At 28.4% G+C, this 24,260-nt stretch overlaps 1 protein-coding gene across 1 annotated transcript; it reads right to left on the reverse strand.

The window, feature by feature from the left end:
• Positions 1-2,451: 2,451 nt before the first annotated feature.
• Positions 2,452-15,624, reverse strand: LOC113363646. Its single transcript, XM_026606132.1, has 6 exons — positions 15,556-15,624; positions 11,936-12,187; positions 4,994-5,127; positions 4,782-4,926; positions 3,554-3,853; positions 2,452-2,602 (listed from the first exon to the last, which is right to left on the reverse strand). Exons 1-6 carry the CDS (start codon positions 15,620-15,622, stop codon positions 2,529-2,531), a joined length of 972 nt encoding a protein of 323 aa, XP_026461917.1. The 5' UTR covers positions 15,623-15,624; the 3' UTR covers positions 2,452-2,528.
• Positions 15,625-24,260: the final 8,636 nt, after the last annotated feature.

The raw sequence follows: 24,260 nt of genomic DNA on the forward strand, positions 1-24,260 counted from the left end.
TGAACTGAATTATGGAGTTAAAGATTACATTTCATGTAAAGGCAAATTAGGTACAGTTGTTGATAATTTATTATAATTCAAAAAATTTATTCAGAAACTATTGGTGGATACATTAAGGTAAAATATATTCAAAATACAAGTTCGTAGCACGAACAGTGCATCCTGCAGAGCTCCATTAATAAGATGAATAACAAGCACTAATATAGTGTATTATAACAAAATTGGAAAGGTTGTTTTAAAATTAATAATAATAAAATAATGGGTAGTACTGCCTTAGGGCAGGTCTATGAGTTAAGTTAAACTCCAACTCGGATCAGGGAAGAAGAGTGTGAGAGGTTTCCCATTTCGATTTTCACAGCTTCACATCGCAGTTCTCGAGATGGGCTTATTTTCAAATGGAAACATAGAGCGCGGGCTCGAACTCGCAACAAACAATATATGTATTTAGTATTTCACGTTAAAATTGGCTTAATGGTGAATAATATACTGAAATACCAATGTTGTAGTACACACACTGCGCCCTGTAGACCTCGCCAAAATATCATCTTGCAGTAGATTGTTCTTCACTTACATACATGTACCTATGAATTACCTACCTGTCTACCTGTTTACTTGTCTGCCATTCCCATCTACCTCTAAATTTCTAGAGCATTCTACATGTCTATTTGTTATTTTCCTACCTATTCACATGTTTATCCGTCTACCTACTGAATACATTGTTATTAAATCTCTTGTGAATTAAATTGTGCGTTCTGTAGAGCTCATTAAAAATGTAATTCAACTTTATATAATATATATATATATATATATATATATATATATATATATATTGTTGTTTCCGTTTGCGGTTGTTGCTTCCTGACCGCCCTTGCTCTCTCTTTTTCCCTAAAGAGTGGAGAATAAAAAGTAAAAGAATGAAAAGTTTTCGCCACCACTTTATTTTTGCAAAATTACCAAACATATTTCTTCATTTCGCGCGTCATAACTCTGTGTTTCAATTACATTTTGCTCTATCCGCTCTCTCTCTCTATCTATAAACAAAGAGAGAGCCAGAAACTTTAGTCCGAGAGCCAAGACATAAAAGAATTCTAAATAGTTATTAACTTCCCGTAGGGCAGTTAGAGCAATGGGCCGAAAATCGAAAATGAAAATTTTTGCATATCTTCACGTTTTGAAGGTAAATGAACATTTTGGCATACCTCAGAAAAAATGGAGGTGTGCGTGTGTTTTGTGTATTCGCATTTTTTCATTCACGTTTTCGGGCGCACGGATCAACCGATTGGAATGGTTGAAAAAACATACCCGGATATAAATCCGTTCGGATATAACTCCGGTCGGATATGAATTTATCCGGATATAACTCCCGTCGGATATGACTCCGGTCGGATATGGACGAATCATTTAAACTTAATATAAAAATAAATAATATAACTAGTATTTTATTTTCTTCCTTTTAACACTTTTGTAATACATTAGTTACCATAAACATATAAAACTAATATAGATCCTGAAATATATGGATGGGCAATTCTTCGAGTAGGCAATCCTTAAAGTGAAACCACGTTTTTAGTATTTTAATATATATATATATTTATTTCCGTACAACAAATCTATATATTTAATATTTATATATATAATTCACAAAGTTTCTTAAATCCTGTACAATTTATTGTTCATATTGATGCTGATTTTTTTATAATTATACAATAATTATTTTAATTTATTTACAAATTTTTAATAAAACAACTATAATTTTATTTTAATTATCTAAATATTTATATACATATATATATATATATAATTACATATAGTAAATGAAATAACTCTATAAAAATAGAAATTAACTAGTTAAAATAAAAAAATTTGCATGAAGTGAAATGTACTTCTATCATAAATCAGCAAATAAATAAATAATTAAATACAAAATATTGTAATTAAATTACAAAAATATAGCCAATGCGAAATAAATTTAAAAACGTTTAATTAAAATTTAATTGCGCAAATGAAATAAAAGTAGAAACAATCGTAAAAATAAACTTCAGCATATTTATATTGAATATAAAAATAAACAATATAATGAAAATAAGAAAATAAAATTTAATATAAAAAGTTCCAAATTTTTAAACAAATTTTTAATACATATATAAGTACAAGTACAGTAACTGATTGATTGTACCTGAAGTTTTTTTTATAATATTAATATTTTTTATAATATAACAAATTTTTTATAATATAAAATTTATTATATAAAAATAATAATAAAAAATTATGTTATATATTTAATAAAAATAATTAAATAATAATATAATAGAGACACAGAGAGTGAAAAAAGAGGATAATAAATAATAGGTATATTATTATACAGAGTTTTTCTATCAAATATTTACAACAGGATAAATACTTATCATGATTATTTAATTTTTTGGCAAACACTCGTGAATTTGTTGTCGTTTAGTGTGTTAATTAATTAATTTTAATTAATCGTTTATGTTAATTAATTATTTTTCCGAATTTATTCTCTTGATTTGCTACCGCAGAATGCACAGAACTATGAAGACTCCGACAACCGTCGATGCTATAATTCCATTGTGGGCTATTGTGCCTGTAAGGAAACATAAAGGCAATAACAATAAAAAAATAAAATTACTAATTTCTCTTAGACTTTGCTCTATACTTCGGTTCATAATTATTAATAATTAATTAGTAGTCTATCTGAATTGAGTAGGAGAAAGTACATAAAGTTGAACATGATATAGAAACTTAAGAGAAGTTCAAGAAGTTAATAAAATGTGGTGCTTCCATTTAGTGGACCTGCCTTCAGGCGGTGCATGTATATATATATATATATATATATATATATATATATATATGTTACATATTTATAAGTATTTCATTTCCGATTCTTCGTAATTCTCCCGTCCAACAAAATAAGATTAGACAAGAATTGAAACCTATCACGATATAAAAGTAGTGTGAAAGAAGCAGAAGCCATTTCATAAAATGAGCAGCAATATCAGGTTTCGCAATAAATTTCACACGGCGCCACTCACCATGACAAAAGACTCGAGCCGAAACGTGTGCTGCATCGTAAGGGCATAAACAGTGAGGGTTGGAAATCGATAGAAAATATAGTAAACTGGTAGAAATAGATACATTAGTTATTTGAAAAATTTGTTCGGTGTACTTCTATTATATTGTCCTGCCCTGTTCTCCACTGTGTCAAAAGTTTGAAACGTTAAAACGAAAACTTTATCATATTACTATGATGAATTACGCTGGTGGAGTTGAACCGACGTCTGCACAGACGGTTCATTATTCATTAATTGTCAAAGTTTCAACATTATTCATTAGTTTTGCGACACAAGGATTTGTCAATTTTGTTTTAAATTGTTTAATGTACAGTAAAAAAGACGTGGACGACCGCCAAAGCCACCAAAAAAATCAAGCAAACTCAACATCAAAAGTTAACATTAAATGAGAAGTGACAACAAAACCTTTTGAATTTTTTGAACATTTTTTCTATTGCAACAACGTGTATCTTTTCTTCACTTACCGCTCCCGGAGTCCCTGGTCGCCAAAATGGGCGCCAACCGGGGTCCTTCCTCAAGAATGACTTCTCCGCTAGCCTTGTACAATTGGTACAGCTCCGCGGTGCACCTGAGTTTAATTTTTCCGTCTTCGAACGCCCTCACGTCCAAGGGAAGTTCTAGATATATTTTGGACCGCTTTCGTTCTGGTGGAATGCCCCCTTTGGAGGACGAAGAGCCCCCTGCTGTAGATGGAGTCGTAATGTTTGGGGTCGGCAAAGTGTAGGGTCTTGATTGTTGGGCGCTTCTTGGGATCCTTTTGAGACCTGGAGTGGGAAAGAGAATTGCTTTGGTGAGTAAAAGAATGGAGATTGCTAAAATTGTGTACTTTGGGCTCTAATTATTTTATTTACATCGAATAACGGGAATGCAATAGATTTCATTTAAAAAAAAATATTTAAGAATTGCAAGTAAACATATTAAGGTTTTATTTTAAACTCGATTTCAAAGTATACCGAGTAGCCATATGGTTGTATGAAATATTGTAGATTAGAATTTGTAGAAATTTTCTAAATATGTAGTTTGTAACATCAGGCCAACGATTTCGAGGTTGTAATACTATTAACAGATACTGGGCTTTTTCTATAAATTAGTCTAATTATCAATTTTCATTTCACTATTTGAAAGTTATCTAAGATTTAATAAATAAATGATCAAATAAGTCGCGCTACCGAAACGCGTATACTATAAATAGTACGTCGGGATTATTCTAGTAAAATAAAATAAATAAAAAAAATAAAATCTATTATAAGATTAATATTTATCCATCCAGTTATGAGTTATGAGAAATACTTTGTGAGTCGTATCTTAAAATAACTTCCGAGTCATCGTAAATAATGTAGATATAAAAATATTCATGTAATATCTAGGAATAATATTCATAGAAAGATGTATCGCGAATAGAGAGAGATCTGGGGAGCGAATTCTTCTAAATAAAATAAATATATAAAATAGATAAATTTACTAAGTTAGTAAAGTAATTTAAATAAAATAAAACTAAAGGAAACTTTATATGTGTGCCTACTTTCTTCTCTACTCTTTTTTATATTAAAAGATAAAATATATATTATAATGAACTTTATATAATTATAATGAACTTCTTCAATATGTTTTATTTTTCGGTTTTTGAATTTATATTTTATATGAAATAATATGTTAAGTATTATGAAACAACTTTTGTGAAAATATCTTCACCTGGTTTTCGAAGTTTATAATCATCCAGCAGGGCTTCAGCCCCAATATTGTGAAGCTCATCAATTCTTTCCATTGATATGCTTCTGGACTGTGCAATTGCATTGAGACTATCCGGTGGATGATTCGAGTAAAATATCTTGTTTATCTTTAAAACAAAAAAGATGATAAGATAAAAGTTAATAGAACTATTTGTTTTATTTATTGTTTGGTACCTTGTTGTCGTTTATGTACCAAGTAAGGTTTGCTGGAGGCGTCGAAGGGGGCGACGTGCAACTTGCCTTCAGGGTGTCGCCTGCGGAGTAGCGCCTCTTCTCGGCGTAGATGTCGGGGGGCCCAATCGGTAAATCTGGAATAGGAAAGGACATTTTAAAACAAATTGCTATGCAATAATGAAGCAACTAGAATTATTTAAAATTTTAATCGCATGTAAAGCAAGAAATGATAAAAGAAAACTATTTTTTGTATCCTAAACCAATCGATTAATGTAAATGATGTATGAGACAAATGTACCTAGATCAACTAAATATTCTAATTTCATTCATATAACTCGGAAATATTCTCCAGATGGATTATAAATAAAATCGTTCGTTCCTCCTTCGTCTCTTCATCTCCTGCTTCAACTCTTTAACACATGGTGGCTTTTTTATTCTATTTTCCCGGGTTTGTTAATTGAAGCAGATGTTCAGAGATATATTACTCATACTCATAAGTCCAGCCGGAAATGCGTATTGCATTAGTGCAGTTACACACACCACATGAAGATGATCCATGGCAACTGGGATCAGAGGTTCCAAAAGGAATGATGATACTTGAAAAAGATTTAACCCTGAAGTATCTAGTAAGATAACAGATACAGATGACAATGACTTTTATAACATAGTGTTGAAAAATATTATGCATTTTGGTCGATATTCTTTATGTAGAACTTAATCTTCAGTTGGGAAATTGAAATTGAAATGGACCATGCCCGTTTTTATTTAAAGTATTTTTAACAATTACTCCTACAAATTCTGACCTACTTCAGGAATATAATGGATGTATGTTTGTATAGATCCGAGGCATGGACTTCAAGAGAAGGAACACTACTAATGATCAAACAAAGGTCCGACATTTGAATCTGATAAAATTCAATGATCCCTAAAAATAGGAACACTATTGTCCTAGCGTGCCAGCTTCTAGGAAAAACGTATAATAGCTAACTGAGCGCTCATTTGAAAACTGATAAATGTAGCATTTGGACCAGGAAAAAATAAGATAAAACAAGTCATGTAAAAGATGCTCCTAAACCATCAACCTGCCTTCGTCATCATCAACACCCATATGGCGTCTTAAATCGCAAATTAACAAACGTGGGTGTTTCATCTATCCATCTATTCGGGGCCAAGTCATCAATAACGCATATTGAGCACTTGTCAAAACATATACATGTCCGAAAGGAGGATTCTATTCCTGAATCGCTTTTAACCCGTCTTAACTCCTCTGTCGATTTATCAAAAGCAGCCCGACCGCATGCTGTACACATTCTCGGCGATGCAGGGATTGGAAACATTTGGATAATGGATGGATGGTTGGGAAATTGGAGATGAATAAGACCATGCTGGAGTGTTAATTGATATTGGAGTCTGGGGTGTAATAGAAAGTTTTAGTACTGGTGATTCTTAAATAGTTTATATCTGAATATGTGGTATTTTCTGGACATAATTTGGCATGGAGAGAAAGATGTAGATACTAAGGCTCAATTAGAAGTCTCATTGAGCATTGTTGACTCTATTTGTATCCTTTGAATAGTTTATATTAGCAATTTGTAGCATTCTGATTATTGGTTTTGAGGTTGAATTGATTTATGGACAGATTCTTGAGAGAAATGCGAAAAAAAATTAGACATTGAGAAAATTTATAGTTGAGTCATGTATTATTTTTTTTCATAATTTTATTTGAACACCGATCAGAACTTATGGGTTCTATGAGCTGTTGTGATTAATATCTTACAAACTACGTTTGTTTTTACTACAGATGACAACCCAAACAGTTGTCACATCTCTGTATGATAAATTTTTATTACAATCTCTGTAATAGGGCAAGTATGGTGCAACAATGCCTGGTAAGGGCTGTTTTAACTTGGAAACATATTGCCATCTATATTTCCAAGTGAAAATCGTTGTCAATGTTGTCTGACAACAGGCTGCTCGAAGTGGGTATCGAACCCGGGACCTCTGAAACAAGTCCCGTCGCTCTTAACCGCTTAGCTACGGGCGAATCCTATGTATAATTTAATATTGAAAATTTGATTTTGATGGTCCTTATAAAAAGTAAATAAACACAGAATAATTGAAAACCATGCAACAATGTTTGGCTGAACTCCGAGGCAAATGCATCATTTGCTTAAGACAATGAAGTAGGAATGAGATAATTTTTTATAAGAGACAGATGCGGAAAATTACTCCATCCAGGTTGCTAGCTCCTGAATTATGGCATCTAACACTCGAGCGTGTTAATTTCATATTTCCGTTACAGAAATAACAAGAAGCGTTTCAAATCTATTTACTTTGGTGTATATATAGCTTCTTGGCTCATAAAATCCTTTCTGGATCGCAAAAAGGGAGTAATGTTCTCCTTGAAGATGACTTAAACGAATAATGATTATTTTATGGGTGCCTTTAGGCTTTTCATTGAAATTGTTTTTGAATCCTTTTTTAATAAATCAAGTCATGTGATGTAAAATAAAAACAACCGACCACCATGCCCTCCGGATAATAAAAAAGTATCCTGCTTTTGCCCCCTTGATTAATGGCGAACGTGATAAGATACTGATCACTCATTTGTTTACGAGTTTTCTTTAACGTTATTTCCTCGGTTTTTCCTTCTTATCAAAACGTTATGGGCATAAATCTTATGCCATTTCTGTAGGCCATTAGAAAACGAACTGTTTTTTCCCTTTTCTTCGTTTTTTTCTTGATGGCGTGTTCGGGGGCCCTTTTACGAGACTTGTTTCTGACTTATTATTAAGAAGGAAGCCGTCTTTTGAGTACGATATCCAGATAATCGTGGAATGGTTCATAAATATTTATTTCTTTTTTTAGGTTTAATTAAGACATAATTGTGTAAATTAAGTCTGTAATGCTCAAGGTCTCGTACTAATTAATAAGCAAAGTCTCGTAAAGCTCATTAAAATTGTCGTCTGATGATGGATTAGCATTTGCAAAAAGCATATTTTGATAAAATCTATTACAATAAAAAAAATGTTATAGAATAAAATCACATATATATAAGTGCAAATTTTAGAAATCTTATCATTTTTAGTATTTGTTATTAAAATAGACTCATATTGCAAGATTTTGGTGCGTTCTAGATAACTCATTAAATATATCATTTAACTTAAATCTTCACATCAACACTTATAAGTAGAGCACTTTTAGATTGACTTATAATTTTCAGTATTTGTTGACACTTTGTGTAATAATATATTCAAATTGTAAGATTGTAGTACGAACGATGAGTTTTGCAAAGCGATTTAAATATGTATTTGTATAAAATCCTTTTAAAGAATTATGATGTTTTTTTCTTCCGGACTGCAAGAGATTCCCTAGAATTTGTTCCTTTCTCCTCTTTTTGGAGAAAATCCGTAAATCTAACGCGTTTACAATTTAATTATTATTAAGACGCAATTTCCTCCTAATTCTCTTATATCAGGGATTTGCATCTTGGACGTTGTTTCTCAAAAGGGACGTGGACATTTATTTATTATATCTCTTGTAACTTCTAAAGCATTCGGATGATATGGATGATATAGTCAAGTATTCTGTACAAAATTAGATAAGTTACGATAATGGATAATATTTTTTGCTGTACAGCAAGCAACTGAGTATACTTTAAAATTGTAACTAAATTACGCGATTTTGTCCCATTTACTTTAAATTTATTATATCTATTGTAACGTTTAATTCGTACTTTCTATATAACCAATGTTTGACAAAGTTATTTATTTATAATTTACCTATCTATAATAACATATATTGGTCATTGAAAATAGACAAAAATAAAGTATTTTGTAACTTATTTGTGAATGATTATGATATCTTTGAACAATTTTAAAGTATACCTATATTTAAATATTAGATAAATAGTATACAAATTTAATTTAGTACAAATTTCCTAAATTCAGCATTTATATCAATCGACAAATGAGTCAAAAGTTACAAGAGATTCAATAGATAAATGCACGAATACATTGGAACTCGAATGAAGATTAAATTCGATGCACATACATAAGTGCGATCTAATTAATTTTTTGAGTTTGAAAAGTGCAATTTTATTATATCAATAAATATTGTAGTTTACATGTTATGAGTGGTAACTGAAGTTTTTTACACTCAGACATTTCGATCTTACTTTTATTGAATTAACTACTACAATAGATTCCATGTATGTTGTTATAAGTGTAATTGTCGCTATGGGTTGATCAGGGTATAGTTTGCCATAGCGTGTTCTTAGAAGTGCACTAAGCACTTGTGGGACCATACAATATTAGACAGTTTCGTATATAATTTAACATTATACTCGATTACATTATTCATATCAATCTATTGGTTCCAAAGTTACAAGACTTTCAGTGAAAAAAATGTACAGGAACGAGTTACACAAGCGGGCTAACGCGTCGTTCCTTCCCCACCGGTGCGCCCCCCTGTCTATTTCGCCCCCGGGAACACCTTTTTATCGCAACGATCTAGTTTATGGCGAAGGCGCAATCGTTATGCTAATGCTCTCGCAAAGAGGAAGAAAAAAAACGAAGAGATGTACAGATTTTGTGAAGTTTAAGCGCAAAGTAAATTACTACAGATTGAATTAATGGAGTTAGGAGCAAAGGGGAGAGGGTGGAGCACTCCCAACTGCTCCAACGTAGCCCATTTTCTTTTGTTTGTGCTCTAATGGATTTTTAGAATTGGAAAGTATTGTTTTAAATTGCTTGCTGGAGTTTGTTTATGCAGGTGGACCGGGATGTATATACATCACTCATATTGATGGAATTGATCGAAAAGTTACTTTTAAACGTGTCAGAAATTTATATTCGATAAAAATTTTAAGAATATTATGGATACATAAGAATTTATCTCATACCTCATTCAAAATAATCGATTGGTTTAAAAAATACAACAAATATAATAAATATATCATCATGAATAACACTATATCTTCAAATGTGGTTTTAGAATATACCGAGTTGCTATAGGATGCTATAATGTTAGACATCATTACATATTATTCATTTTCGTACAAACTTCCGAGGTGCATCATCCAAATCAACCAAATGGTTTAAAAGTTATAAGAGATGCAATGAAAAAATCCACTAATTAGTCGCGGATTAGTGCTTCATGAATAAGAGTATATCTTCAAATGTGATTTTAGAGTATACCGAGTTGCTATAGGATGCTATAATGTTAGGCATCATTACATATTATTCATTTTCGTACAAACTTCCGAAGTGCATCATCCAAATCAACCAAATGGTTTAAAAGTTATAAGAGATGTAATGAAAAAATGCACTAATTAGTTGCGAATTAACAACGTTACATTGAATTCGAATGCTTTCCTACTAACTACCAAATTTCTAAAACAATTTTAAAGTATGCTAATTTGTGTTTATACATTATTTAATCAACGGTAATGTGGATAATTTAATTTGGCACAAATTTTTCTCATACATCATTCACATTGATCGAATGCTTTAAAAGTTATAAACGATTTAACAACATATGCAATAATATAAATAGTCTACTTTTAAAACTATAACAAAATATACCGAATTATTGCATCCATGGTATTATAATATCAGTAGACACTTTAAAGATTATTTGATTTTCTACAAATTCCTCAAAATTTATCATTGACTCTTGAATTTTGTAGACTTCTATTCAGTACGAGCTTTAATTTCGATATTAACTATTTTGAAAAAAAAACTTGTACAAAAGGTTTTTTTCAAATAGTCGACATTCTCTAAAAAAAATGTTACTTGTCCGTATAGTTGCCAATAGCGAGACATTCTACTTCATCACCTCCTAGAACTACAACTTTATAACTAAGTTTGTTCAATTTTTCCATGTGTTCCGCAATTTGATTTGAACAATATTTGCAGTACTAAAAGAAAAAACAATAGGTTTTCGAATAACGTTAATAAGAAAGTAATTAAACAAAACGCACTATCCGAAAACATAAATTGAAAATTTATTTTATCCTTTTAAGCTAATAATAAATGATTATGTAGCATATATTAATATACATTATGTGGTCTAGTCAATGTGAGTAGAATCAAATAGTTTCTGTTTCGATATGTTTTGAGGTTACGCCAAAAATTGAGTTTGAAAAAAGGGCCACTTTGGCATATTTTCAATGATATCTCAGCCATGAGGTGAGATACAAAGTTGAAATTTGGTATATCGGATGTTTTCAAAAAGGCCTTCAATATGACGTATAAATTATTTAAATATAAGGGTTTAGCCGATTATATAAGGCATTGCGCCCACACCTTTGCGTGACGTGACTATTATGTACTCGACTGGCAAACCCTTTTAACCGTCAGAATGGGCTGGCTGTTCACATATACTTTCTGAATAGTTAAAAGGATACACCCTCAAAATTTGAGCTTTGTGGGAGCAAGTCATAAAAAATATTGTTTTGTCATTTTCAAAAATTGAAGGTATGATGACGCAACCGCGGAATTATTGCCAGAATGGTACTAAAATATAATTAAAAAAAATTCTAGCTTTGCGAAAACAGGATAGTCAAGTAGTTCACTGGCTCTTAGACTAGTAGGGTAAGTAATTAATTTTTATTTTTGTCTAAATTCTGAAAATAACATTCAATAACTTGTGTAAAAATATATAGTAAAAGTATTGTTTGCTTTTTTTCGGCTTTTCAAAAATCGTATAAAATTCGTATCTCAAAACCAGATAATCTTCTTAAGGCACCATCCAATTAATGATCAATTGTATACATCCAAATAAAATTAAAAGTATATTGAGTTTCTCTGGCCTTGTGGTGTTAGGCAAAATCATAGTTTAAAAATTTTTGTTCATTATTCACAAATTCATTAATCGATTGGCTTTAGATTTATATACCAAGTACAAATACCCCTCAATCAAACTATAAACTATACCAACCTATTACAGTGAGTGTTCCAGCCACCATGGCCGTGTCGAACGATGGTGCGTCCGCCGACACCTCGCACCTATACCGGCCAGACATAGCAGGCGTCAGGTCCTTCAGGACCACCTGATGGGGCCCCGAGCGCCTCTCGTCGACCGACAGTCCCCCCGCTCCGGGAAAGGTGCGAGTGTGGGGCAACTCTTTTGGCAGGTACCGGAAGAACTCGCTTCGCCCTCGGTACCACTTGACGGTGTAAAGAGGGTCTCCTGGAAGGAAAGGTAGGGTGATTGATTTTTGGTCCAACGATTTAATTGATACAATAAAAATTATAAGATTTTCATCTAATGTGTTTTTGTTGTTTTTAATAGCGGATTATGAGTATGTCGAGTTGATTTAGGAACTTGGTTGTTAGACCACAGTTTTAACTATTGAAATTAGAGATGGGCTTATTATATCCGAAGCCGGATTGACTCGGATTTGACTCCGCTTCATGGTGGAGTTATATCCGCTAAACAACTCCACGACTCCGACAATTTTGAAACCGAAATACTCGAAACAAATGTGTTCTATAGTACGCTGTTCATGTATATAAGGATTTGTCAAATCCCATTAATTATTTGAAATAAAAATTTATGAATAATTATCAATAAAATAATTTTTCTAAAAAATTCACGAATAAATGACGAATTGTAAAATTTTTCGGTCGACCAGATGATCGACTCAGTGATTCGTATTTTTAGCAGTGTTGACCAAAGTAAAAACGCAAAACTTGAGAATCAAATTCAATTTAATGATTTTCTTTTGTTGAGAAAATGATTGATTTTTGGATTAATTTTATATCAAAAATTATGTAGTAAACTTTGTAATAAAACCAAAACATAATACTACTTATACTTCTGCTAAAAGTACTAATACTTCTGCTTTCAAAATTTTTCTTCTGCTATTTCCATTTGAAAATTAATATTATATCGCGTAGTTTGATTAGCATATTATTACTTTTACACAATTATATAATTGTGGAAAAGTAATAATATAATACTGAATATTTTTTACTGCTTAAATACTAATGATATCACTGATAAATTTTATACTCTAAAGTGTTGTTATTTCAGGCTATGGAAAAACAAGATTAAATAAATGTATTTTGTTTCGTATATTTTTCGGTATATTTACGGTCAAAGATTGTCGTAGTTAGAAATATGACCCCTTACTATTCAATAAATTATACATTTGAGCTATCCACACTTGAATACAATTTCATTGTTTTGTATCTTTAAAGTAACATTTTTGTATTTTCTGGAAAATACACAATGGTATTTATTTTGACTTTTATACCTAAAAAAGGTCATAAAACTGCCTGCGAGACAATAAAGTGACCGCTTTCTTGCCAAATCAAAAACGACAAAAACACTAAATGCTTGTACGAGTTAACAGATTTAATACCAGTTTAAGGAAGTCGGATATGACAAATCCTATGAAACAACTCCACTCGGATTCACTCCGAGGGAGGAGCTGTATCGGAGTCATAACTCCGGAGTGAGTTACCCATCTCTAATTGAAATCCATATGGTCCAGAGTATTAATATTTTAAAAGTTATTCACGATTTATAATATAAATGCACTTCTGATGAATTAATTTTGTCAAACACACCTCTAGTAATAATGTAGACAACAAGGTCCTAAGATTAGTATTAGCTAAGATTAGAATATTATTTTATTTTTAAACTAATTTGATTACATAAATTTAATTAGTTTATATGTTTTCCTGGATTGAGTTAATTGTAGTTTAATTTTTTTCAAAACACTTGCTACTTAACAATAATATCAGGACCACCATTGGGTGGCTGAGACATCTTATCTTCTTTATATTAAAAAAATCACTAGATATATATGTTTAGATAATTGCATTATTAAAATAAATTTAAAAAAAAATGATAGGCGGTTTTAAATGAAAACTAATATTAAGTTGTAGAGTTGTTTTATCTAATTGTACTATTTACAATTATATAAATTAAATTAAGTAGATTAACATTATTTATTTTATCCATTTCGAGTTCTATAAATGTATTTTATTAAAGTGTAGACGTCAACTGTAATCAGTAGCTATCAACTGATTATACTGTGCTATTATACTATATTATTACTGTGCATATGCTTTCTGATAGATTCTGATTAGAATCGCTTGAGTGTGCAACAAAATTCTGAATTTTGATGAATTTCTATAATACAACCGCTTATCGTAGGCCTATAATCTTTTAGTATAAGTTAGTATATTTTAGACTACAAAAACTACTGTTACACAATGTTTTATCAAACTCGTCCAAAAAAATTCTAACATTTAATTACAAAGATTCGGCTAGTCTTTACGAAAAACTAGTCAATGCGTTTCCTGGCCAAAATTTTTCGAACAGTTTATGACTTTTAAGATTGAATTTTTTTAAGAATGAGTTTTGTCAAGCAGCTGTAAGAGTAAACAAATTAATTGAATGCTTTAACTATGTGGCGATATCAAGCAGGCTGGTTTTGATTTGTAAAAAACAATCGGACATGTCATGTATATTTTTGATATCGAAATATTTTTACAGTTAATAAATTTATATTTTTTTATTATGTTGGGAGTTTCTAATTTAATATATTATCATAATCATTACTACTCCCACAACTATTATGAAATATATAATAAATAAATGTATTTTCACAACTTCGATACGATAAATTTTTATCAAACTAAATTAGCCTCAACTTTTTCTAACATTTTTTGTTTTAATTGGTTTTTAATAGCAATTTTTCACTTATCATAAATAAATAACAAAAACCTAGTTTGTAAAAACTATTGTAAATATTGTAGCTAGCAATATTTATTTATAAAACGTACATATACTTTTTTAATCGTGAATAACTTTTGGATAACTAATCTTGTGCTATAAATACTCAAACAATATAAACAAATTTTCAAACAAAATCTTTTTTAAATTTGATTAAACCCTTTAACAAACTTGAAAACAATGACAACAAATGAATATTGTTGAAATAATTTTTTTGATTGAGAAGGTATAAGGTAAAAGGACTTTGAACCACCTTCCATAACTTCTGAACCATTTAATTAAAATTAATAATAATTGATGTATTTGTGTAATTTGTATAAAATTAAATAATATACACGTCTGTCTAATATTATACACCCTACGACAACTAAGTATACTCATTATAGACACCAGAAAATCACTTAATTAGAGTGATTCGCATATCGTTTATAATATATATTTGCATGTGTGTGTAAATATATGTGCAGCACCTGAATGCTGACTAATTAATCAATTCGGTTTATCACTCTGCAAATAATTAATTAATTAAATAAATAAATAATTAATCGGCATCCAATCGAACGGTCGATTGCGTTCGACGGTTTTGTATGAGTACTTCTGTTGTTAAATCATAATTACCAATAATTTGCTTGAAATTAATTTGTTCAAACAATTTCGAAACAACAGAAGATAAATTGTGTATTTGATAATCGGCTATTAGTGAGTAATTGAGTGTAAACAAATCAGTATACTCATGAAAATGATTTTTATACTACCATTTTTATTTATTTAATGCAATTTTTATTTTAATTATTTACTAATCTATTTACCTTCTAGATCATAATGGCATTGAAGTACCACGGATTCTCCACTTGGTACTGCTTCTGGTATCGTCATTACCACATTTCTTAAACATTTCACTTCTGGAAAGAAAAATAAAAGGAGACTTTAAAAATTTTGGTAAGAAAATACTCTCATTCTAAAAATAAAAGTTTTCAGTTTGCTTCATTGTTAAAATATTTAAAAAGTATTGAAAATAATGAGCTCATTTTAAAATTCAATAAATTAGTTTTTCACTTAAACTAGTATTATTATTATTTATTAATTTTAAACAGTTTTTGAATATAAGATATTTAGAAACTATAATACTAGTTGAATATTTAAGTTGAATTTATTTAATATTTAATTCTACGGATTCTTGATGATTAATAATATTATTAATATTTATTTTAAATTTTGGTATAATAAATTAAATAACCGAATAAAATAAATTAGTTTTTCAGTTTTTTTAAAATAAATTTGTATTTTCTTAATAAATAATAATAGACCAATCATAACTTATTTTTGATCATTATTATTATTAATATATAAACATTAGATCACCACTAATATTACTAATAATTTAAGTTTAGGTTATTCTTATTTAAACCAAAGATATTAATTTGACTAATAACAAAAATATAGACATTTTTTTAATAATTTTAATCCTACAAATGTTTGATGATTAACATTATTATTAATATTTATGTTAAATATAGGTATAATAATTTATTAAATAACCGAATAAAATAAATTAGTTCTTCAGTTTTTTTTAAATAAATTTGCATTTTCTTAAAGCTATTAGGTTCATAAATTAAAAAGATTCTTTTAAAATTTTGAAATTTTTAAATAAATTAGTATTTCCTTAAACCCATCGACTTCATAAAATAAAAAGTGTCTTCTGTATCAAAATCGCAAATAATTTTTTTTATTTTAATTTCCCACATTTGTTACTTTTTAGCAGTTAATTTATGTTGTATATATTAATACAATTATTATTAATCAGTTCATAAATCGTTTAAAAATATCGAAAACTATACAAATCAATTAGATCTATCTTAAATCTGTAATTATAAGTACAAATTTAAAATCATAATTATAAACAATACATTCAAAAAACAATAATAAAGTATCACCATAAAAATAGTAATTTTATTATTGCAAAGTACTCTATTAAACTTTATATATAATTAATATATAATATATGCATATTAATCTATTTTTATATCAAGAAGTCCTGAACTCTGCAGATAATTTTTATCAGTATGACAAATATGTTTATTGCAAATTTGTACGAAAAGATAACAATAGTATATAAAGTTGATATACGTTTATAATATAATTTCTACAAAGTTTTTTTATAATTTTTAAATAGATTGTTCAATTTTCTTCTATTATTATTGAAGGAAAAACAAAATATAACTAACAATAAAATAGTACAGTTAATATTCTCTGTAAACAATTTGCTATTGGAATAATAACTAATATTTTAAAATAAATTGTTTAATTAAATGCTACTAAATTGTAAATAGTAACACGATGATATATTAAATTATAACAAATAAATTCTATATAACAATAAATATCGAAAATTAATTGATAAACAAAATAAACAATGGCTTGAAATATTATATTACCATAAAATAATAAATATGAATATAACATAATAGAAAAATTATATATTTGTATGTTTTAAAAATAATGTTTCAGTATTAAACTATATAAAAAATTATATGAAATATAATAAAATAATGTTATTAATAATTAATCAATTTAATAAAAGCAAATATTTTATTAAATATTATATATATGGCTTTGAAGCAAATTAAAACGCTTTATGGAAGTTTTAAAATATGTATTTAAATAAATTGTTTTTGATCATACTATAATTTAAATAAATAATAATATAAATTGATAACAACAACAAAAAATCTGTGCACATACACACACACATACTTTTTCCAAATTTGGTCTCACTCGATTCAGATTAGCTTGAAACGTCAAGAAAACATAAAATTGGCGAATCGGATTTTTTATGAAAACATAAACTTCTCCTTCGGGAAGTTAATAATTCGGAATATAATATTAGTATAAATTAATAATATTTAAACATTTTGAAACAAAACATACTCTATTTATACCAATAAAGTACAAATTATTTATTTGAATAAATAAATAAAATATATATTAGCCAAACCACTATATTTTTAGAAGAAATTTGTGTTAATTAAATGCAATTACATATAAAAAAATAATGGGAGTGTTTAATATTCAAAATTTTATAGTACTTTGATAATAATAATTAAAATATATATCATTTATAAGAATTTGAATCCAAATTGTGCAAAAATTGAATATATTTTATTTATTTTTAATTTAAATAAAATATATTCTTTTTTTGCACAATTTGGATGCAAATTCCTATAAATGATAAATTATATATTTTAATTATTTTTATTATAAGAAAATGTTATAACGTGAATTATTAAATATAAATTATAGAAATTTGAGTATTTGTTATTATGATAAAATGACAAATGAACAAATTAAAGTAATAAACAATAATAAGAAGATAAAATTATGTAGTTATTTAAGAATTGTTGATAAATAGATCCATATTGATGTAGTATTTTAGTTATATATATATATATATATATATATATATATATATAATAGCAATTTACATTTAATTCCGAGTGTTATGTTTGTTAACACAAAATAATTACATTTTCATTTAAATGTACAATTAAACTCTTGGAATTCGAGATTTACCTTTGATACAACCACCTGCAAGTAATAACAAGAAAATCCACTTTACAGTAAAATAAACTGAAGGCATTTTTCACACACAACTTTCACGCACAATTTACACGCAAATCGTTTTCTGAGTTCATAAAATAATTATTCAAGTGTTAATAAATTATGACATTATGATAAATATGTATGTAGACTGGACATAATATTTTTTTTTATTTAGTATTATTATTTTAAATTTATTTATAACGACTGTTTCTTTCTTTCCTTCGCCGTGCGTCCGCGCGGTTCGCTGGTCGACGGTGGACTGAATACGAAAGCTCGGAGAGGCGATCACAGAGCTTTTGCCGGAGGGCGAATAAAGTTCGGGAGCTTTCGTTCTGTGAGAGTGAGATGGGAGGGTAGTTGATGAGGATGCATGAATGAGACGCATGACATTCTAAAAGTCCGGATAGTACGACGAGGTTTAGGAGACACCGGATTAAATGTATTTTTTAGGGAAAAAATTATGATTATTGCATATTTTTTATGAAAATGTATTAATTTTAGTATTTTTTATCATAATAAATATTTAAGTAAAATAATTTTGAATAAAGGAAATGATAACTTTGTTATAGATAATAATGAATTCTTTTGATGCACATCTAGTTTCTAATTCTATCAAATATCGAATGCAATTTTCTTATAAAAGGAAAAATAATTATTTGAGTTCTTACAGTATACATTTAATGTTTATAATTTATATTTATTCTCACTGTAGTGTATAATTATTTACTTTGTAATATTAATAGATATTTAATTTATTAAATTTATGATGAAATATTTATAATTTAAGTTAAGTTTCTTGTCAATATGAATTTATATATCATTTGAAGTTTATAAAAATTTAAAAAAAAATATAGAACTAGAATTATAATATGTATATATATATATATATATATATATATATATATTAGCAAACCCGACGAACTTTGTTTCGCCACCAGGTGGTTTCGTGAGAAAGATAAAGAAATTTCTGGAAATTGCAATCGTTTGAAGTCAAACGAAAGACCAGTCGGAATCATTGGTATGTCACCAAATCGCCAGCAATTTTTGATTGAATGGCGAAATTCAGTGCGTGTACATCATTATTCTTTGCGGCAAGAATTGCTCGTTAACTTAACCAAGCATAATTCTGATAATTCATACTAATGTCATTACTAGAATTTTTAATTACGGTGCGTGAAGTTCCTGCAATTTGCATTAAGGCACATTGCCATGCACCACTAATTTTCTTAGCTATAAACCTTGCGTAGCCCGAGCCCTTTCCAACGAATGCGAAGTTGTCGAAATCGGTTCGTGCGTTCTGGAGTTATATCGTCAGGAAGGAAAACCCGACTTATATATATATATATATATATATATATATGATATTCAGTTTTCAGGGCAATACATCAATTAAAAAATTTTTATGACTTTAAAACATTTTTATTTATTCCATACGTTTCGACACATTGTTTTGTGTCATCTTCAGTGGACTCTAGATTGAAAGAACAGATAGAAATTATTGAATAAAACTAATATATAAGAAGTGATATGGTATGAACTTACATGTAATTGAATTAATCCTAATTATTTCATATTATAAATGTTCACAATGCACAATTCTAATTATTTCATATTATAAATGTTCACAATGCACAATCCTAATTATTTCATATTATAAATGTTCACAGTGCACTAAAAAACCAATCCTTGTCATTTTAAGTTGAACAATATATAAATTTTTGACTGAGATTTTTATGAATTTGTGAAGTACATCACGCCGTACATTTCTGTGCTCCGATGTACGGGTGACTACTGAATGTACGTCAATGTGCGAACCACATGTTGAGGGCTAAGGTACAAGACAAACGAACTGACCAAAGAATTTAAGATTTGACAACGCGAGAGGGTACATATAGTGAAATATGAAAACATGACAATTGTGAGGGTGGACATAATTAGTAAAATTGAGATCAAAATTAAAAGAAAAAGAAAAAGAAAAATTGGCATTAAAATTAATATAATTAAACGTCGATCATGATAGGTAACTACTTTAAAGGTATGAATTTCGAGACATTGTTTAAGACTACTTGGTAATTCTCGCACAGTGAGGAAGTATCCAATCTTTTGTTCAAACTATTTTTGTAAAGGTGTATCAGACAAGATTCTGAAAAGCGTCTCTGAGATGTATTCGATTCGTGATATAAAATTGTGGCCACATCAAAATTGAAAATATGATTGAAACTTTGTATGTGGTCAGTTATCATTGTTTGATTTTGATTTTTATTTTTGGAATTGTTATAATGTTGTCTAAGACGTTTTTTTAGATGTTGTCCAGTTTCGCCAATATAAGTGGCCTCACAATTTGTACAGTCAATGTATTGCCCTGAAAACTGAATATCACATATTTCAACATCAAAATTATATAAAAAATTTAATATATATATATATATATATATATATATATACATATATACATACATACATACATAAATATATATACATGCATATGTGTATGTATCATTATTATTTAAATTTTTCTTGGTATTTATTCTTTACAAAATATAAATCGATTTAAAATTGCTTGCAAAATTGCATAAAATGTTATTAAATGTGTATCAAAAATAGCCGACTGGGATTTTTTTCCGTTTTTAGGCCTTTTTAAAAATTTTGTGTTTACCACAATGACCGGGTTATTTATAAGGTGAGTACAAATAATTTCTAAACTTCACATATTTCAACTTGTTGGAACAAATTTGAAAATATCAATTTGAAATCATGGGTCCTGCTGATATATTTATTTTCAACCATTTTAGCATAATTTATAGCTATTATTTAAATATTTTAAGTAGAATTAAACGTATCGAGATGGCGACAAACGTTTGCAAGTATCAATCTGTATGTTTTTATAGATACTCAGCAAATGATTTGCAATATGTATCGTGGCCGAGGTGATTATTACCGTTGTCGAATAAAGCCTCGAATCTTAAAATCAGCACATATTTTTCTAACATGTTTAGTTAAAAAATAAGCAAATAATTTTTCAAAGTATCCAATTTCACGAACAATTGATGGTTCTTCATTGCGTTTGGCCGTTGCTACTGTACTTTTCTTTGGAAAAAGCTTTTCTTGAAACTGAAAACTATGTTACCAGTCTATATATATTTAGGTTATACTCAATGTTCAATTTTTGTTGTAAATATTATTAAAATAAATCAACAGTCTGTGCTGAGCCCTGCTTGTACAAGTGTCTTTATTAGTAATAAATTTTTATACCATAGATGATGGATTTAAAACTGTGTTTTTTCTATGAATATATGATTTATGTAAGTACCAAATAATGTTTTATATTTTAAATTTTATGCGAAGTGGTTTATGTTTATGTATTCATAAATATTTTGGCAAACAGTTGTGCATGATTTTAAATAAATAGTTCTTGAATATTTTCAACAGATGAAGTGATTTAATGCTTACATCGTAATATTTATTAAATTCAAAACAATTTATGAAAACATGAATTTGTTGCTTTAAACATTACATCTATATTACAGTTTTTGAGGTTACAAATTTTAATTTGTCAAACTTGTTGACAGTAATGTTGATAGTAAAATTTAGTAAACTTTAGTAAACTTTTTAGTAAGCATAAATGTAAGTAATGTTATTTTATTTTTATTAGGTGTAGTTCACCTAGAATTAACTTTAATATAAAGATATTGACGTTTACAGTAACTCGGTATAATTTGAATTTTAATTGTAATTTGAATTGATTATACCAAATTGTTCTGAAGATTTTTCTCAATTCGTATATAATAAATATCAAATTAAAACCATAGACTATTTACACAATTTATATCAAAACGTTTCTCCAAGTTTGAAAGTGCATTCAAATATCCCGCCATCCCTGTGAAGCATGACGCTTACAGCGCCTCTATGCAAAATCGTTCCCAGTTTGTTGGGAACTACGTAGTGACTACCGGGTTCATAGTGTTCTGTGTTAGATGCCGCCACCGGCGTCTAACGTTTGACAGTTCTTAAACGACAAGTGAAGATATAAGAATTTAAATATCCGTGGATAGATACTCATTGGTTTATTTTACATTTTAATTTCACTTAGCAAACTCATGAAGTTAAATATATTAATGTTTTCATCATTATATATGGCCTAGTATACTTGGTTCGTATGGAAATTGGATATACAAATGTATATATCGATTTATACATGATTATATATGGCAAAATGTACTTGTTTTGTAAGGAAATTGGATATATAAATGTATATATTGATTTACACATGACTATATATGGCCTAGTGTTTGTGGTTTGTAAGGAAATTGGATATATAAACGTATATATTGATTTATACAAGATCATATATGGCATAGTGTACTTGGTTTGTATGGAAATTGTATATATAAATGTATATATTGATTTATACATGATTATATATGGCATAGTGTACTTGGTTTATATGGAAATTGGATATATAAATGTATATATTGATTTATACATGATTGTATATGGCATAGTGTACTTGGTTTATATGGAAATTGGATATATAAATATATATATTGATTTAAACATGACTATATATGGCATAGTGTACTTGGTTTGTATGGAAATTGTATATATAAATGTATATATTGATTTATACATGATTATATATGACATAGTGTACTTGGTTTATATGGAAATTGGATATATAAATGTATATATTGATTTATACATGATTATATATGGCATAGTGTACTTGGTTTATATGGAAATTGGATATATAAATGTATATATTGATTCATACATGATTATATATGGCATAGTGTACTTGGTTTATATGGAAATTGTATATATAAATGTATATATTGATTCATACATGATTATATATGGCATAGTGTACTTGGTTTATATGGAAATTGGATATATAAATGTATATATTGATTTAAACATGACTATAAATGGCATAGTGTACTTGGTTTGTATGGAAATTGTATATATAAATGTATATATTGATTCATACATGATTATATATGGCATAGTGTACTTGGTTTATATGGAAATTGAATATATAAATGTATATATTAATTTATACATGATTATATATGGCATAGTGTACTTAATTTGTATGGAAATTGGATATATAAATGCATATATTGATTTACACATGATTTTATATGGTCTAGTGTTTGTGGTTTGTATGGAAATTGGATATATAAATGTATATATTGATTTATACATGGTTATATATGGCATAGTGTACTTGGTATGTATGGAAATTGTAATACATGATTATGTATGTTCTAGTGTTTGTGGTTTGTATGAATTTTAGATATATAAAAGGATATATTGATTTATACATGATTATATATGGCCTACTGTTTGTGGTTTATATAGGATTTGGTTATATGAATGTATATATGGATTTATATATGATTATATGTGGCCTAGTGTTTGTTGTTTGTATGAAAATTGGATTAATTCAATATTATTAAAAAAGCAAAGCGCATACGCTTTTCTGTCTATTCAAACAAATCAAAAAAATAAAAGGCAAAATCTTTGTTAAAAATACCATGAATATATCTTTAAAAATTTTACAAAAATAAAACGGCAAAAGCTTTGTTAAAAATACTATACCAATACCAATTATAAATGCAAACTAAAGAAGACATAGAAGGTGTTTGCTGCATTTGCATCTAATAAATCAACATTTAGTTTTATTAGTAAATGACTTCATAATCTTATGTTGAATGTATATTTTTAAAACATTTTTTTTTTATTTTTATTACAGGTGTTAATGAATGTCTTACAAGGATTTTCATTAAGTTATAAAAATGCCTAACAAGGAACCTTGAAGCCTGGGTGTCCCCTATAGTAGAGAAAAAATATTACCAAAAACACATCGGACAGAGCCTTATTGATGGGAAGGACGTAATTATCACAATTGATG

This window comes from Ctenocephalides felis, unplaced genomic scaffold (assembly GCF_003426905.1).
Source record: "Ctenocephalides felis isolate EL2017-DRISC unplaced genomic scaffold, ASM342690v1 CF-g0.4_SCAFFOLD_00845, whole genome shotgun sequence".
NCBI lineage: Eukaryota > Metazoa > Arthropoda > Insecta > Siphonaptera > Pulicidae > Ctenocephalides > Ctenocephalides felis.

Excerpts from the sequence above, each read along its gene's own strand:
- LOC113363646 (XM_026606132.1), bottom strand. The coding sequence starts at position 15,622 with ATGACGATACCAGAAGCAGTACCAAGTGGAGAATCCGTGGTACTTCAA. Across the intron at positions 12,188-15,555 it reads ATGCCATTATGATCTAGAAG|GAGACCCTCTTTACACCGTC; the intron begins GTAAATAGATTA and ends CTTTCCTTCCAG. Across the intron at positions 4,927-4,993 it reads GGTACATAAACGACAACAAG|ATAAACAAGATATTTTACTC; the intron begins GTACCAAACAAT and ends TTTGTTTTAAAG.